The following is a 19487-nucleotide window of genomic DNA, read 5'->3' on the forward strand; positions in this document are numbered from 1 at the left end:
AAAAAAGGAGGATTGGGGGACTGAGGCGAAAAGAGTTGCCACAGCAGGTCAATGTCAGAGGCAGGAATAGAACCTTATTCACTGGACATGCTGTCTCTTAAGATGTATATCAGACTTTTAATGTTAAATTCCACTCAGGGTCCTATAGGATTCTAGAAATTTTCTTGCACTAGGTTAGAGTATTCATACGGTGATTCCAGGACATTTAAAGTATTTATATCAATTTCCCAGATTAAGGCCATGATTCACAAAGGGAGTAGTCCCACTGAAGTCATTGCTTTTTTGTGCATGCTTGAAGTTGTGTGCTTAAGTACCTTACTAACTTAGGGCCTGAGATCATGTGCAAACACAGCTTCCCAGGACTGCGAGACTAGTATTTACAAACAGAAAAATGTTTCTCAGAAGCCCCAAGAGTCATCTAGTTGTTCAAGAGTTGGTTGAGAACAACCACTTACCTTCCACACGAGAATAACAGTAGAGAAATACTGCAGAGTTCAATATATAAAACACTTGGGGAAAAAAGCGGAACAGGGAAGAAAACCTGTATTGAATTGTTGTTCAGCTATTTCTCTGCTGACTTACAAAATATAAATGCACTTGCATATAGAAAAACATATCAAATGCAAAAACTAATGCTAGTGCAAGTGCAATGTACTTGAACCTAAAAGTAAGAAATTACAAAAAGTAGTGGAGTTTTAAGTGCAACAATAATTGCCAGTCCAGGACCTTGGTATTCTGAACTTTATAGATAAAGTCAGTACCTTATTAATTAAAGAAATTGGTTACATTTAGTATCAAGCAACTAGGAAGAACAACAAGGAAATAGTGTTCTCCTTTTTCAAATTCAGCCCACCAACCCCAACACTTGAGCCATTGATACTAGGGTGGTAGAAGCATTGGAGAATACTATAGGGACCTGTATTGCGGAGGCAGAGGGTGAGACTAGGATGTAATTATTTCCCTGATCCTATGGCTGTATTTTGTTATGGTGATTAATGCCTGCATTTTATGTAACTTGCGTTGTGTAACTAACCCTGTGGCCTTTCCCTTCCCGTGCTGGTTGGTGGCTCTGAGTTAATGAATGGAAGAGGTGCCTGGAGGTTGGACCTGGGGGGTTGGGCTAATGCGAATTTTGCTGCTGAGCTTCCTAGGAGACGCTTGCTGCTGCTGCCACTTCCTTCCATCGCTGCTGCCTGCCTGAGTGAAAGTCCTCCATCTACACCCTGACCACAGCCCCTCAGCCCCAGCCAGCACTTTCTCCACCGAGTCACGCCTGGCCCACACCCTCTGCCCGTTCTGCCCTGCACCCCTTGCGGGCTGCCCTTGGGAACCACCTTCTCTGGCGTTGCCAATGGAACTGTACGGAAAGGTAAGGCAGAGGGGGCAGCCCCTCCCCACCCATCCAGCGTCTCTCTCCTTAGCCAGTCTGGCCCTCTGTTGTCTTGCCAAGCAAAGTGCCCACCCAAATAACGGAGCTTTGTTTGACAAGCTAGAAGGGGGCGGTTAGACCTCAATCCCCTCAGCCAGCTGAAATGCGGTCACCTTGGGAAACAATGTATAAACGCTCCGGGCTGAACTGGTAACACGGTGGCTTGTAGGGAGATGAGGCGTTCGGGTTGGTTTGGGCGGGGCTGGGGGGGGGTGTAAAACCAAGGTGTCAAGCGTAGCGCTAGGTCCCCGGCACTGCTGGAGACCCCCCCGGCTGCTCTGTGGGGCTGCTGCAGCGGGGCTACTCGTCCCACTCGGCCACTTCCAGCGCGCCAGCTGGGAGCGGAGTTTGCAGCGCTCCGCTCGGCTGGGTGCGCAGCCCCAGCGCCTCTCTGCCCAGCCGCTGGACTGGGCGACACCCGCGCTGGCTTCCCCAGCGCCTCAGCACGCGGGGCTGGAGGAGGAGGAGGAGGAGGAGGAGGAGGTAGGCGGGGCCCGCGCGGAGCTTTCTGGGAGTTGTAGTTCGTGCCCTTCCCAGGTCGCCTTTGCTCCCTGCCGCTGAAGGGAGCAGCGCGGACTACAGCTCCCATGGGCGGGCAGGGCGCGCCCGGCCAGCCGTGGGAGCGGCCGGAGGGACAGCTCCGGTGCTGATCCCGCCGCCGGTTTGTGAGCAGACGCCGGGGGAGCGCGCGGGGCGAGCTGTGGCCGCGCTCGCTGCTCGGCGGGACCCACCCGGCACGGGAGGCAGCTGAAGGGCGCGGGCCGAGGATGAGGCACGAAGCTCCCATGCAGGTACCTCGCTGAAGGGGAGCGAGTGGAGAGCGAGCAGCCGCACGCTGCCGCCCCGGCGCTGAGGACACACACGGGGGGGCGCTTAGGCCAGCCGCAGCCGAGCAATGGCGTTAGCGTTCGCTCACCTTGCGCTGCTGCGCAGAGCGGGGACCGAGCCCTGGTCTTGTGAACGCCGCTGCGGGCTTGGGCTCCGCGCCTGGGAGCGAGTGAGTGTCGCTTCTGAGTTCCTCTGCGGTGGAAGGCACCGCACACCCCACATCGCCCCTTCGGACGGCTCTGCCTGCCTGCCCAGTGCTTGGCCGTTGCCTGGGTCAGTGGCCCGCTCGCCTGAGGGCAACCCGCGCCCAGCCAGGCTTTGCACAGCTTGGGGGGGGGGGGGGGGGGTGACGACTGACTGCAAATAATTCCCGTGCCTAGAGGCGCTGAACTCAAAGAGACGCCTGCTCGCTGCCAGTGCCATTTCCCCCCTCGGACGGCGCTCGCTGCTGGAGAGGCAGGGGGCAGCTGTACGCCTTCTAGCACCCTGGCAGGCACTGATGTCCTTTTGTGCCACTCGCACGCGGGGGTAGGGCACGGGAAAGCCCTCGATATTCAGCCGCCCCCCGTGCTTGTGTTACTTTTTAAGATTTATGATCAGATATGTGTGCTGCATTAGGAAGCGCATCTATCTCTTCAGTTATTAAGCTCCTTTGTGAATGAATCTAAACTCCTCTGCAAGTTAATTAATTATAAGTTGGGTTTTTTTTTTCTTTTTGGTGGGGTGTGTGGGGGAGAAATATGCAATGAGTTCTTCGCTGCATGCAAAGCAAGTTAACTGGAAATGGCTATCTGTTTATCAAATAGGCAGTTATCCATCTGCATCAAAGGATGATGTCTTGTTGATGGAATTTGAGATAAGAATAGGATACCCCTTTCTTAATTGTTTTTATGTAGGGAAAAATCTAACTCTTTGCACAGGAGAAAGAGGTGGATATTCAGGTATTATTAATTGACATTGACATGCACTGTTGTTTTGATAGCCTCAGGGTAGTTGTTGTTTCAAATCCATATACATTAAATTACTTAATTTATTTTAGTTATTTGTATTATTTATTTATATTGCCATAGCACGTAGGAGCTCGAGTCATGGACCAGAACTCCATAGTGTACATCTGAACATAGGATTTTTAATGGAAAATCAATCATGTTTACGTTAGTAGCAATGAATCATATTGATGTTTTATAATTTAACTAACCTCTTTACAGTTGTGCTGTAAGTTATGTTTTGAAGTGCAGCCATGGCAGTATATGTTCTCTTTCAGTATTTATGGTAGTGTTGCTATTATTTTGTGTAGCTTCTGTAACAGTAGAAGAACTTCAACATGAAAGGGGTGAAATATGAATCCTTTTAATATAAATGTACAAAAAGACAGCTAAAATACTGGGTAACACTGCTCTGAATCCCACAATTGAAGCTGGATTTATTTGACTTTGAAAAGTGAATAATAAACCTATAAACCCTTGTTAGATCAACTGTTTATATGTCACATGCTGAAATCTTTCAGCCAAAGAGGCACATTAAAAATAAGCCAATCTGCTGTAAGCATTTCTATCAGTTTTCTGGGTAGAGAGCAGAGTTGGTTAAGATGCTGTTTAAAATACAGAGTTCTATTTGGTTGGTACATGAGTATTTTCACTGTGTTCTTTACTCTTAAGTATATTTACATATTAAAATAATATTTTGAATTAAATGATTTTGGAGATCCTTTTGCAGAAAAATAGGTTTGTATATTACAATGAAAATAGAAGATTTTGCTTGTCAGTGGAAGAAAGTGAATGTTAAGTTCCTATTGGATTAGTTATGTATCACAGATATTGGATTTATTGGGCAAAAGCTTGTTAAAAATATAGAAACAAAATGATTGTACAAAAACTAACTAAAGACAATTATAAAGAAATAAAAATCCAGGATCTATAAACATATATTTGTCATATTATGTTAAAAATCACATCTTGATTTTTATATGAGCAGGCAAATATGAGATTGCTACTGCAAATTATAATTGTCCATTATCAAAATGAGTGGAAAAGAGTGCCTTAGTATAAAAATGACAAAAAGGAGCTATAAACAAGGGTAATTTTTTTCTTAAAGGTTGGTGAAAGGACAAATGTATATTTCAGCATATCTCATCCAAAACTATAATTGCACAGCATCTGGGTTTCTCCAAGATATGAAAATGCAATCAGGCAGATTAATTCAGATTAGTTGTCATTTCCCTTTAGAGGCTTCAATTCAAATGCTTCCTTCCACCACCACCACGTCTAAAAGATTTTTATTAAATTAAATCACAAAGATTTTTATTAAATCTTCAAGCAAAATACAGTTCTGCTGTGGGGTCTTCTCCTAAAGAGACATTTCTTTTTCTAACTCTAATTTAGTACAGTTCACAGTCCTTGTCCAAATGAGATTTTGGATTGACTGAACTAATTGCCCGCTTTACTTATTTTATCTGTAAAGGAAGACTTTGTTACCAGGTTTTGTCTTAAACACATGATCTCTCTTTAAGCTCCACAGTTTTATAAAACAGTCTGTTATAGAGTAAATGTAATTCTCTATTGCTAAAATATCTCAGTTTCAAAGAAACAGGAAGAAAGATGAATTGTGTCTATTGATCAAGAAGAAAACCAAGTCACCAGGCAGCATAAGAACTAGTTTTTCCTTTACAAATCAACTAATAATTAAAAACATAAATCTAAAAATATAATAAAAAAGATGAGATAATGGGCCATCTCAGTGGTACTGATCTTTTTTGCATGCACAAGATCCTGGTTTAAATCCCAAACAGTCTATTTATCTTTGGGCCAACGAGGTCTAAGATGCCTCGAGAGGAAGGATTCTCAATGCTTGTGTATAAAACTATATGCAATATACCTATGGGCACATACATCACTGCCCTCTGCCAGATGGAATCAGATGTACTCAGGAGTTTGTGATGATTTTTTTTATTACCATTTTTGTCACAAGTTTAAAAAGAAAATAGATGTCTTAATATTACTAACAGCTAGGTGGAGGATTGTGGTTTTGGAAGCAATAGTGCTGAATTCTGTTCACTGTGCCACATAAAAGCAGTGTGGCTGGCATGTGAGGTGGCTGTATGCATGCAGACATGGATTCAAGCTGCAGTGGGGGAGGTTTAGATTGGATATTAGGAAAAACTTTTTCACTAAGAGGGTGGTGAAACACTGGAATGCGTTACCTAGGGAGGTGGTAGAATCTCCTTCCTTAGAGGTTTTTAAGGTCAGGCTTGACAAAGCCCTGGCTGGGATGATTTAACTGGGAATTGGTCCTGCTTCGAGCAGGGGGTTGGACTAGATGACCTTCTGGGGTCCCTTCCAACCCTTATATTCTATGATTCTATGATTGTAGGAGGTGAATAAGCATACATTGTTCAATCCCGATTTATATAGCTGGTTAAGGAGTGGGAATAAAGGCTTGAAAAGCAGTTTTGCCTGGTTAGAATCATACTGGCTGAGATTTGGGAATGTGATGCAAGGGGTAGACTGTTATATTAGTGATGAATAAACAGATTTGGAAGAAATAGAAGTGCTAACCTCTTTTCAAATATCATAGAACTGGAAGGGACCTTGAGAGGTCATCTAGTCCAGTCCCCTGCACTCAAGGCAGGACTAAGTATTATGTAGACCATCCCTGACAGGTCTTTGTCTCTGCTCTTAAAAATCCCCAATGGTGGAGATTCCACCATCTCCCTAGGCAGTTTATTCCAGTGCTTAACCACTCTGACAGGAACTTTTTCCTGATGTCCAACCTAAACTGCCCTTGCTGCAATTTAAGCCCATTGCTTCTTGCCCTATCCTCAGACGTTAACAACAATTTTTCTCCCTCTTCCTTGTAACAACCTTTTATGTCCCCTCTCCGTCTTCTCCAGACTAAACAAACCCAGTTTTTTCAATCTTCCCTCACATCTTTCCTGAAATGTGGCTCCCAGAACTGGACACAATATTCCAGTTGAGGCCTAATCAGTGTGGAGTAGAGCAGAAGAATTACTTCTCATGTCTTGCTTACTATACTCCTGCTAATACATCCCAGAATGATGTTTGCTTTTTTTGCAACAGTGTTACACTGTTGACTCATATTTAACTTGTGATCCACTATGACACCCAGATCACTTTCCACAGTACTCCTTCCTAGGCAGTCATTTCCCCATTTTGTATGTGTACCTTCCTAAGCGGAGTACTTTGCATCTGTCCTTATTGAATTTCATCCTATTTACTTCTGACCATTTCTCCAGATCATTCTGATTTTTAATCCTATCTTTCAAAGCACTTGCAACCCCTCCCAGCTTCATGCCATCTGCAAACTTTATAAGTGTACTCTCTATGCCATTATCTAAATCATTCATGAAGACATTGAACAGAACCGGACCCAGAACTGATCCGTGCGGGACCCCACTCATTATGCCCTTCCAGCATGACTGAATCACTGATAACCACTCTCTGGGAATGATTTTGCAACCATTTATGCACCCACCTTATAGTAGCTCCATATAGGTTGTATTTCCCTGGGTTTTTTTATGAGCAGGTCATGCGAGACAGTATCAAAAGCCCTACTAAAGTATTTTCCTCATATCTCCCAACAGTTCTCTCTAGCTTTCCTGATATTCTGCAAATTCAACTGGAAGGTCTCAATAGTTTAGGCTGCTGCATTCAGGGTCTGTATGATCATAGAATCATAGAATATCAGGGTTGGAAAGGACCTCAGGAGGTCATCTAGTCCAACCCCCTGCTCAAAGTAGGACCAATCCCCAATTAAATCATCCCAGCCAGGGCTTTGTCAAGCCTGACCTTAAAAACTTCTAAGGAAGGAGATTCCACCACCTCCCTAGGCAACGCATTCCAGTGTTTCACCACCCTCCTAGTGAAAAAGTTTTTCCTAATATCCAACCTAAACCTCCCCCACTGCAACTTGAGACCATTACTCCTTGTCCTGTCCTCTTCCACCACCTAGAATAGTCTAGAACCATCCTCTCTGGAATCACCTCTCAGGTAGTTGAAAGCAGCTATCAAATCCCCCCTCATTGTTCTCTTCTGCAGACTAAACAATCCCAGTTCCCACAGCCTCTCCTCATAAGTCATGTGTTCCAGACCCCTAATCATTTTTATTGCCCTTTGCTGGACTCTTTCCAATTTATCCACATCCTTCTTGTAGTGTGGGGCCCAAAACTGGACACAGTACTCCAGATGAGGCCTCACCAATGTTGAGTAGAGGGGGACGATCACGTCCCTCAATCTGCTCGCTATGCCCCTACTTATACAATCCTGCACCCTGCTGGAATTAGAGGCATGCAATGCATTCTGGGGCATACCTGATCTCAGGAGGCCTCAGAGCAAGTGAGATCAGAAGATGGCAATTGGCTTAACAGGGAATGCCAGATCTGCTGAGTCCTTACCAGGGACATGGCAGGTCATGAGATCAGAACAATGGACCTGTTGAAGCTGGTTGAGCTGCAGAGAGAAGGGGGTTAAGAGGGAGTCAGTAAAAGCAGTGTGAGTTTATCTCTACTAAGGAAGGAAATAAGCATATTTTCCTCAGAGCTTTTCACATCCTGCTGCCACCAGTGATGGCTGTACTCATACAAAAGCAAACAGAACAAGGCTATGCTGGCTTCTACTGCATTAGAAATACATCAAAATAAAATGGAGAAGGACAACAGCAGAAGGGGAAAGGAAATGCTATTTCCACGCTCTTTTGAGGCTGCTACAAAACTGTGATGAATAAAGCCAAACAAAAGCCATAAAAGTAAAGCAGTTAACATGGCCACATGTCTCTTAGCATTCAGCAAAATTATCCGATCCTTCCAAATTTATTTAACTTTCTGTTAACACAGGAATTGTTGTTCCTGGAGAGATACATGTAAAATTTTCCACACATTTTAAATGACATTGTGGGATCTTGACTGCCTGACTGGCTAGGGGTATGTTCACATATTGTACACAGAATGTTTAGTTGCAAGGGTAGGTTTCTTGCTGAGGATGCAGGCATGCATTTCTGTGCTATGGACTAGACTGCTCCTCAGAATGTGTCTGTCTTAAACAACATTAGTGGAGCCTCTTACAAAGATTGTGAGGCTGCCCCCCATGATTTGTTGACAGGAGGTGCAAACGGAGGCAGGTACTTGCAAACTTGTCTGCTTTGCTGGAGAAAACATATTAAGGTCACCTGTCTAATAGTACTTTGCAGTTCTAATAACGCCTTCCATCTATAGCGGTCACTGTGCTGTACCTACATTAATGAATGAAACCCCAAAACACCTCAGAGGCAGGTAAGCATCCTCTGATATTGCTAAGTATTGTTATCTCCATTTGACCCCTGGGGAAGCAAAGCCACAAAGAGGTTAAGGTCACATAGGCAGTCTGTGTTAGAGTGAGGATAGAACCCAGAACTCCTGATTTCCAGGTCTATGCTTTAAACACAAGACCATCCTTCTCATCATGATTATGCCAGCCCGCCATAGAGGGCATGAAGGGATCTTGTGTATGAGTCTCTTGGTCACATTTTAGCCATTTTAGAAAAGAGATGGAGCTTGCACATCAAGGCCAGATTGAGCAGTGATTTACATTCCATATATTCCCATTAGACTGGGACCGCCCAGACTGTAAGTCATGTCTGAACTTGGCCTATTATTTCTCATTGCTGAAACTGTTTTTACCATTGTTCTAACTATGAATATGCCTGACTATTAATAGAAAAAGTAAAGGAACCACCGCATGCTTTCAGGTGTGAGGAATTATCATGTCAATGGGGTGAGTGGGAGGCTGTTTCTTTGTAGTAAATAGTAGTAGTAATTCTTGAATCATAGGGTGTCATTATATATACACATAGAAAGGAAATGCTGTTCTTTGAAACATTCTGTAAATCATTATAACTGAAGAAACCAACTAGTGTCTGTCCTTGCGAGGGGGAGAAACGGGATTCTTCCTACTCACAATAGTAGGCTTTGCTTTTCTCTTAAGAAAATATTTTTTATAATTATATAAAAGAAAATATTTGTAAAATATATGAAGGAATGAGCCCAGACATGTCCTGGCCAATCAGCAATGTTGGCCTTTTCATCCTATTTTGCATGGGGACTTCATTCTGTATGGCACAAGTGCAGAGTGTTCTGTGCATATAAAGGTTAGATGAAGTGTTAAGCATCACAAAGAGTTCAGGCAAACTCAGTCCTGCCTTAATGAGAACATTGTTGCACAGCCATCAGTTTTGTCTAGGAGTAGGTCCTGTAAGGCCAAACAAAGGAACATGACTAAGTACCTCGTTAGCATAGTGAGTGTCACACATAAATCCATCTCTTCAAGCACCCTCATTCAGGGATTGGTTCTTGACCCTATATTATTTAACATTTTTATCAGAGACCTGGAAGAGAACATAAAATCATCACTGATAAAGTTTGCAGATGACAAAAATTTGGGAAGTGGTAAATAATGAAGAGGACAGGTCATTTGTACAGCATGATCTAGATTGCTTGGTGTGCTGGGCACAAGCAAACAATATGCATTTTAATAAAGCCAAAATGTAAATGTGTGTATCTAGGAACAAACAATGTAAGCTATACTTTCAGAATAGGGGACTCTATTCTGGGAGGCAGTGACTGAAAAATATTTGGGGGTCATGGAAGATAATCAGCTGAACATGAGCTCCCAGTTTGATATGGCCCAAAGCGCTAATGCAATCTTTGGGTGCATAAACAGGGGAATCATTTGGCACTGGTGCGATCGCCTGCTGGAATCTGTGTCTAGTTCTGTTGTCCACAATTCAAGAAGGATGTTGATAAATTGGAGAGGGTTCAGAGAAGAGTCACAAGAATGATTAAAGAATTAGAAAACATGTGTTATAGTAATGGAGTCAAGGAGCTCAATCTGTTAGCTTAAGAAAGAGAAGGCTAAGGAGTGACTTGATTGCAGTCTATAAGTACCAAATGGGAACAAATAGTTGATAATGGGCTTTTCAGTTTGACAGAGAAAGGTACAGAGTAATAAAATCCAAGGTCTAGATGTTGAACTAGACAAATTTAGACTGGAAATAAGGTATAATTTTTTTTCCCTATGGGGGTAATTAAACAAACAATTTACCAAAGCTTGTGGTGGATTCTCCGTCAGTGTATTTTAAAATCAAGGTTGGATTTTTTTTTTTTTTTTTTTTAAGAGAAGCTGTAGTTCAAAAGGAATCATTTTGTGGAAGTTCTATGGCCTGTGTTATACACTTATATAGGAGGTCAGACTAGATGATCACAATGGTCCCTTCTAGCCTTGGAATCTGACTCTGTTCTCAGCCCATGCCATCACACTTTTACTTTGTATTTGTGGGAATAAGAAAACAGATGCCCATATGATTTGAGACTTACTTCCATGCAGTGCATAGGATTATGCCTACTGTTTATGCTTTCTTATGCCCTGTGTATACTGAGATTGTGGCCTCCCTTCAAGCCAGAGGGGAGGAACCACCCTCTCTGCCCAAGTGGGCCTAGCCAGACCTGTGTTGCCCCTCCCACCGGAAGTGGGTAACAGGAAATATAAAGGGCAGGGCCTCCAGCTCAGTTGGGGCTGAGACATCAGGGAGGCAGATGAATTCTGCTAGCTCCTGGCTGCTGACACTGCTGCCAAGCCCAGCGACACCCTACCTGATGGGGAACATGGTGTCTTTCGCGGACCCGCCAGGACTGCCGCTGGCCACCTACCTGAGATGGAAGATGCTCCATGGTTCCAGGTACACCTGGAAGGGAGGGGAGGAGGTGGCTCAGGGACAGCCGACTTCAGTCTAGCTGTAGCACTCCCTGAAGCATGGTCGGCATGTTGCAGATGGATCCCTGTTGATGGACCACTCTGCCACTGTTATGGCCCTGGGTTGGGGCCCGGTGGAGTAGGGTGAGCTCAGGCTCCACCCCACCCCTGGGGTGGCAACTGCCCCTCACCAGGCGAAGAGGCCTGTGTTCGTCAGCTGTCCGCCGGAGCTAGGACGCCTGACCCCTGGGGTTTTTGCGCTATGCCTGCACCAAGGGCCCAGGACTAATTGACTGCTGGATTTGTTCTGCCTCTGCATCCAGAGCTAATTGACTATTGTGTTTGCTCTGTTCCTGCATCAAAGGCTCAGAGCCAGTTGACTCCTGGGTGTTTGCTCTGTCCCCGCATCAAGGACTTGGAGCCTAAATGACTTGTGGGTGTTTGCTCTGCCTCAGCATTCAGAACTCAGAGCTAACTGACTCCTGGGTTTGTTCTGCCCTTGTTCTACAGGCTTCAGAGCTGATTGGCTCCAGAGTTTGCTGTGCCCCTGCTTAAAGAGTCGAGGACCCATAGACTACTGGGTTTACTCAGCCGCTGTTTAAAGGGCCTAGGGACTATAGACTGTTGGCTGCTCTCTGGCCCTTAGCCTGGGGCAGCCTATGGACTCCTGGGAGTCCCTGTTCCTGCCTAAGGGCCGGAGCCAGTTGATTATCAGGGGGTTTAGCCCTGTTGGACCAAAAAAGTACCTAGTGCTCAAGCACCGTTATGCCATTAGTATTTCAATATTTTTAAAAATTGAGAAGCTTAGATGGAAGGTGCCATTTAAGTGCAAAAGAGAAAGTAGCAGATTTTCACTCTTTTACAGAAAGGGAAGCATATGAAGGCACCTTTTTTATTCATGTGCTTCTTACTCTGGTGGATCTAAAAGTATCTGCTGAATATTAAGCTGTTCAGTGAACAGTTAATGGAACCTGTGACAGGGCAGAACTCACCACCACGGCACCTCCTGCTGGCCATCCTGGGAATTAGCTCTCATTTCACTGGAGTGAGTTTGTCTAGTGGTGTCTTGCCCATTGTCATGCTCACATCCACGTCTAGGACCCACATCTCTTCCTGGACCATGGCATCCTCTTCTAGACACAGGCCTCCAGCGGTGTCCCAGTCGGTCCTTTCCCCCCTTCCGAGGAACTGACGTCTTTAGTCCAATTGCTTGCCTCACTGGCAAACTGCAGTCCTGATTCTAGCCGCTTGTTTTAGTAGCAAACTGCAGTCCATTCACCAGCCACTCCCCTTAGTGGCAAGTGGGGGCAAGGGGAACCTGGGCCCACCCCCTACTCCAGGTCCTGACCCAGGGACCCTATAGCTAGCAGCCACATACTGCGCCTCCTCCAACTCTGCCATCTCCTTCCCTGGGCCACTTCCCCACAATCCTAGCACCTTCTCCGCCCTTGTACCAGGGCCTCAGCCTGGAGCTTTCTCCTACGCTGCTGACCCTCCCCTTACCAGCACTACTCTGTCCATGGAACTCTGGCCTTCTAAGCAGTCAGTCAGTCAGTCAGTCAGTCAGTCAGTCAGTCCTCCTCCTCCTCCTCCCCCTTTAGGGAATGACTGCCCCCTCTTCTGCTCAGCATCCCCTTCTTATATGGGCCAGCCTGGCCCTGATTGGCTGTTACAATAAAGCTTCTCCTGATTGGCTGGTACTATAAGCCTTTTCTTCATTGGCTGCCTCCCGCGCAGCCTTCCCAGGGTGGCTTTAACCCCTTACATACCAGTGAGGGACAACCGCCCCATCACAGAACCCTATAGGAAATAACTTATTTTGTACATAGTTGTTGTGAATAACCAAGTGTCGACTTGTGATCATGAGATGCTCTTTATGTGTTGCTAAAAGTAAAATTTATCTGATGTCTGACATCCTTTGAATGGTCTAAGCCCATACTCTAGGAAGAGATGTACCTAAAGGTACCACGTCCCTGCGGCCCACTGCTTCCTGCAGCTCCCATTGGCTGAGAACGGTGAACCGCGGCCACTGGGAGCTGTGGGGGGCCATGCCTGCAGATGGTTAACATCAGCAAAATGTCTCGCGGCCTGCAATCAGATGACCCTGATGGGCCGCATGTGACCTGCGGGCTACAGGTTGCCCACCAATGCATTAGGCTGTTTGGCATGTTGAGGTTTTGAAAACAGACAAATTTGCTACAGCCACTATCTTCTTTGTCTTTTTTTCTTCCTATTGGTGTATTTGGCACTGACTAAACATCCCTGGAAATGGAAGTTCTTTGATTATCCACAGAACAGTGCCCCATGAGCAACACAGGCAGTAGCTATGCCTTCAAACGCCTCTGCTAATGTGTCTGAACCCTAACAGCAAGGGAACCAATTCTAGGAGAGAGAAAATGTATTTCATGGGGTGTAGTCGTACTTCGAGAAATGGGATATTTTGTACTTCAGAGATTTTTGGGAGCATAAATTCCCAGCAGTATGCAGTTAATTAAGGGGAGCACTGTGTATCATTCTCTGTAATCCTCCCATGCTTCCCACAAATTTGCCAAGCTCAGAAGTAGGAAATCAGTCATTTCTTTTGCCTTCCAGATGCATAGCTAGAATAAGTATGCATACGCTTAATCTCCAGAAATAAAAAGAGGGGTGTAATTCTAGTATGGATATGTCCAGTTTGCCCAGTACTCTGTCTGATATATAGTACTTGTACTCCAGGCCATGGGTGGTAGGTATAATAGGCCAGGGGAGGCTCTGCCTCTCCCCATGCTGCCATGGCCGCCGGACCCCCAGTTGCGAGGTTTGGCGGTGAAGTTTTCACTTTATTATGCCCCATGCAGGTTCTGGGGCAGCTGAGGAGGCAAATACTACCTCCTCAGCCACCCTGGAACCTGCATGGGGCATATCAAAAAGCGTCTTCTACAGATGCTTTTCCCTTGGGTGGAAGGGCAGGTTGGGTCCGGGGAGGGGAGGCATAGCTGCAGCCAGCCCCAGGCTCCTCCGCTCGGGGCTTTGGCCACCCCGGCCGGGGAGGGGGGCTCTCTGGCCATGTGTGTGTATCGGGGGCACAGGGGGTCTCGTGGCTGAGGCCATGGATATAAGGGGCGAAGCTGAGGGCTAGCCTTCCCAGAGTGGGGTCCACCTGCCGCCCATGCTCCAGGCTTCTGATTCTCTAGTGGAATGTCGCTCCTCCAGAACTTCTATTACTCAACCACTGTAAGAACCCATGGGCTGAGAACTGGGGTCTGGAGGGTTTGATGGCAGCTCTGCTTCCTTCCAGGGACCCAGGTATGATTGCCACCAAAAGGAATTGAGAGACTAAGCTGTCCAAAAAATCCCATGCAAAGGGGCATGAGCAACAGCCCTCCGTGATTCCCTGATTGGCTGGCACACTGTATATAAACCAGGAAACCATTCCTGGGAGTTGTCTCAGTAATGCAGACCTCTGGTGTGCTTCTGCCTTACACCCTGCTTGCTGCTCCTTGCTGCAACTGCCTTGATCCCTGACTCTGAACCTAGGCTTGGCTCCTGATCCTGGTTTACTGTCTCTGGCTTAAAACCATTGCTGACGCCGGTGAAAGACCCTGTCCCAGCTTGACCCCAGTTCTCGCCTCTTGCTCTCAATTTGTTAATGGACTCTGACTCTGCAGTTTCACCTGGCCTGGCCTCAGATTGATCCCTGACCTTCGGCCCCGATACTGAGCAACTCAACACATCTGTATACCTTTAAGTGGGGATGGGGATGACAACTCTCAGGTGATTAAAGTCAAGAAAGAAAATGCCTCTTCTGTGGATCTAGAATTAGTGACCATTGGGTTCAGATTTATTCCAATTGGTATTCCAGCAATAGATGGAGCCAGATGTGATGCTTTTTTTGGATTTTGTGTGGAACAGAGTACCTAAGGTGAATTGACATCATACAGGCCATATCTTATGCTTTGTCAGATGGTTTTTTCAATGGTGATGGCTTGATGTTCTTGTAAACTACGTACAGCTAAAAGCTGTAAATGAGCATAAAGCTATAATTAAATAGATAAACAACATCTGATTTTCCTTTTTTGCATATGTTTACTAAGAAATCTAGTCGTTTAAGATAAGGTGGAGGCATGAAAGTGTAAAGGTTTTGTTTGTGTTTATTAAAGAAATCAGAAAGATTATTGATGTGTGCTGTTAGTCATAATTACTGCTTTTCATCTTAACGTCATTAAACATTACCTAATTAAGTCTCATCATGACACACCTGCAAACTAAGTTTTATAAGTTTTAAAGCCAGTATTTTCAAACTTACATGCCTAAAGTTAGGTACCGACATTTACATTTACTCAAGAACCTTGGTTAATGGGAGCAGCGGGTGCTCAGCTGCTCTGAAAATCAGGCAGTTAGGTACCTGTGAGCCAGTGGCATTCCCACTGTGCGACAGATCTACACATGCTATATAAGGTCCCTTTGCTGGAGTTTTTTTTTAGTGATAACTTAGGCTGAAATTCATGTTCTGTTTTCTCCCAAAGCCTGGTTAGTAGACGATCCTACAGGAAACGGTAGCCCCGGTGCCCGGGTTGCCTCTTTAATACCCTGGTGAAGTTGACAAGGCATAATTTTCAAAGTGAGTCAGCAGAATTTTCTCAGCAGCTTTGTGCAGGTATCTGACTCCTGCTAACAGGGTGGGTCAACAGAGAGCCCTGCATCTTTAGGCAAGGTTATGGATCCAGCCATCCTACAGAAGTGTCTACATGTGGATTCAAGTGCCTAACGCTAGGCACACAAGTTTGTGAATTTTGACTTGTGTCTTTAAATTTGCCATAAACAGTCAACATCAGGGTTTGCTGACTTTCCTTCCTGTCTGAAATCACAATGTATGTATACTGTAATTTGTATTGTCAAATCCAAGCATTCAAAAATCATACCTGGCCCCCAGAATAATGTGATTGGCTTAAAACTCATCAGATTCTAAATAATCAGGGCTTAAACTCTCATAGAGTATTTCCTGGGGGTCCCTCTTCTCCCCTCCCCACTTCCAATATGCTATGAAAACTCCAGAGGATTTGAAAATATTTACCAGAGCTCCCCTCCAGACAGCTGCGGTTGAATTTAAGCCCTGTAAATAATGATAAATGTATAACAGTGTTTTTCTTTGCTTTTTGGTGTTAGAGCCTCTAGGCTACACTCTGATCATGTTTTTCCAGAAGTGTACCTCTTTATATATGAAAGCTGGATTCTCATGTAATCACCTAACTCCAGGACTTGGGGCCTTAAGAGAAAGACTCAAGACTTTTGATAAAATCATTAGAGTTTTCTATATCCTCTCTTTAGGCCATCCAATAAAGGGGGTGACAATTACAAGTTTTTAAGTAATTCTGATTCTGTCCAGTAGAGGGCACTGGTGCAAACACACATTCAGGCTGATGCATTAAAAGCCAAGGAGGATTTTTCCTTTTTCCAGTCAGTCATTTCAGTGGGAGGTTAAGAACAGGAGTAAAGATAATTCTGAAGTCTTACATGACCCATGTGCAAACCTGTGAATATGTACATCACTTGTGTTCTAGAATGTGGGCAGAGATGTCAGTGGGAGACTGATGCAAGGCATCAGAGTAGTGATTATTGAAAGTGTGTTCTGTAGCATTAGCAATCCTGTCACATTCAAACCACTATATTGAAAACAACTTTTCAAACAAGTATGTTTGGAAGTCAGGAAGCCTGACAGTGTCCCTTTCAAGGTCAGGACAGTAATATCTGAAATATCTTTTGATTCCTCTGTCGAAAGAATTACTATTTGCTGAATTTATTTTACAGAACATTTCCAGAACACTACAGTGGCACATTTGGAAACTGTAGAGTACTGAACTATTACTGTAAAATGCTGTAATATTTTTGTAAAGGTGCTGCAAATAAACAATTTAGTTTAGACTTTCTGCTGATAATACAATGAACTATGTGGTTGCTTCTGAATGTGTAAGTAATTCATTCACATTCTTAACTAAAGATTTAAGATTTTGAGTTTGTCTGAATGGTCATGTAAGCCAAAATTTTTCAAACCTGGATGCCTAATTGTAGGTTCCTAAATCTATAATTAGGCTCATCAATAAAAGTGGACTGATTTTCAGAGGTGCTGATGGTCTGTAACTCCCATTTATTCAGTTGTCTAAATGTGGATTTATGAGCCTAATTTTAGGGACCCCTCTTTGAAAACATAGGCCCTTGTCACCTGTAATATTGTACTGTATGAACACTGTAGTTCATTAATATTGTGTCCAAAATTCTATTACTGCATATAGAAGAAGAGACTGAAAGGGAACAAAAGGAAGAGACACTTTGTCAAAAGTATTTACCGAGTGGGTGAGAGACACTGTGATAATGAAAAGGGTAGTGGCAAAATGCTTTGGGTAGGAATCTAGCTATTACGAAAGACTGTGACCTTTCTACATCAAATGGGTTCTGCAGTTTCTTCGGATCTAAAATAGATTAAGATTATGGCACAAAATGACACAAGCAAGGATTGCAAAATTAAGGAGTGAATATACCCCTGTGTTCTACGTTGCATAGTTACACACAAAAAAAAAAACACAAATTGCTTCCTTATTTTCCCCTCTTATATACAGAAACATATAGTACTTTTCTCCAGGATTAATTTCTGTATTTTTATGGTAATATGTTGTCACATTCTTAACATTCTGTGAAAAGAGTTGTTGGGTTTTTTTTTTTTTTTTTGTACTATATTCAGAAATTGACCTGGTCCTTTTGTTGGGGTTTCTTTTCTTTTCTTTTTGTTTTGTTTTCTTGATACTGATCAACAGTTATATTTAGCCCTGATGTACCATCTTCCTGATACTGTAAGTTTTTTGCCATTATCTTTTGCAGTGGGAATTATTACCATGGATACCAGCATCATAAGAAAGACTTAGGGTCTCTGTGAACTTGTCCTTGAATTCATTGATATCTATTGCCAAGGAATCCAATAAAATATAAAGGTCTCTGATTTATAAAGTACAAAAGACCATAAAAAATCCTTTTTATTTTGATTTACAGATGGCATCTGCTCAAGATTCCAGATATGGCCAGAAAGACACGTCTGACCAGAACTTTGATTACATGTTCAAATTGCTCATCATTGGCAACAGCAGTGTCGGGAAAACCTCCTTTTTGTTCCGTTATGCTGATGATTCCTTTACATCTGCATTTGTAAGCACGGTCGGGATCGATTTCAAAGTCAAAACTGTTTTCAAAAATGAAAAAAGGATTAAGCTACAGATTTGGGTAAGCTGAAAAACATATGTCCTCTGAATGTTGTGTGTAGTCGTGACACAGTATACAGCTATTGTTCTACTTCAGGGTATGCTTCTTTCCATGTTCTCTGATGTAGATTATTTCTAGTACTCTGTATAGTAATATTAATATGTCTGGCATAGTACTGAAAAGCACTAAGGGCCAGATTTATTAAGGGCTAACTCCCACTGTAATCTAAACCTAAATACCTTTATAAATCTGGCCCTAGAGCTCTGCATTATCCAATTGACTAATATATTAAAACGTGTGGTTATTTTTTTGCTCAAATGCAGCAGAATTCCCATTCTGTAGCAGATCCCCTGAGAAATACAACAGGAGACATTCATGGCATATTCATGTGTGTACAAATGAGCTATCTTAGATGTACAGTAAATACTGAGGACTATCCTGAAATACCAGTAAAGGTCTGCCCTTCCCACAAAACGAAGGAAATTCTGAATCCATGAGCTACAGTAGAGGTCGATGGAAAGAATTTTCTTTCCACTTACATGGCTGGAAAGGAGCAAACATGTGGAAAAATAGAAGAGACCATTTGACAGTTCTGCTGCCTGGGAGCTTGCAGACACCCCTCTGTGTAGATGGGATTGTGCAGTTCAGGAATGGGAGGAAGCATGTCAGAAACAGGGAAGTCTGATGCCAGGGGGCAGGTGTTCTCTATGGCAAGCTTCTCTCAGACCCCCCAAGGATATTCCAGTGGCTATTTAAGCAGAAGTTGCTGATGCTCATAGTTACATTAAGTCCTGCTCCAATCCCTTTGCAGAGATTGGCATTGCCCAAGCAGAGGAGACAATGTTAGCAGAGCTCCTAAGGATCCATATTGCCAAGGCTGGGGAAAAATGGCTGGACATCCCCTTAGCATTAATGCTTCCTTTCCATGTAGTTCACGGTGATCTGAGGAGTTTAAAACCTTGCCCCAGGTCTCCTCCATGAACCCTCCCTAGTAAGTCAGGCTCTACTGAGAGGAGCATTGAGGCCTTGTCTATACAAGAAAAATGTCTCATGTTAGAACACATTAACTAACATGGTATTAAACTTGATTTCACCTTTAGGATGGACAAGGACAAGTCATGTTTAAAATCATGTTAGCTGATCATCGCTAACCCTGCAGTGCCCCAGGGTTAACTATGACCTGACCAGCTAACACATTTTTGACATCATTGTAGATAAAGTGTATTAATAGGTTTTCTAACATGATGAAAATCCCTGGGTAGAAA

General features: G+C 44.0%; 1 protein-coding gene across 2 annotated transcripts in view; it reads left to right on the forward strand.

Moving 5' to 3' along the window:
- Nucleotides 1-1190: 1190 nt before the first annotated feature.
- The window catches only part of RAB3C (RAB3C, member RAS oncogene family), a 210997-nt gene continuing 192700 nt past the window's right edge, over nucleotides 1191-19487 (forward strand). The window contains exons 1-2 of one of the 2 annotated variants that reach the window (XM_048851550.2): nucleotides 1191-1369; nucleotides 18016-18243. In XM_048851550.2, the coding sequence (XP_048707507.1) occupies nucleotides 1352-1369; nucleotides 18016-18243 (246 nt within the window). In that variant the 5' untranslated portion in view covers nucleotides 1191-1351. Of the gene's footprint in view, nucleotides 1370-1970; nucleotides 2221-18015; nucleotides 18244-19487 lie in introns of those variants that run through there. The other variant, XM_048851549.2, reaches the window with a different exon arrangement.

This window comes from Caretta caretta, chromosome 5 (genome assembly GCF_965140235.1).
Source record: "Caretta caretta isolate rCarCar2 chromosome 5, rCarCar1.hap1, whole genome shotgun sequence".
Lineage (NCBI taxonomy): Eukaryota > Metazoa > Chordata > Testudines > Cheloniidae > Caretta > Caretta caretta.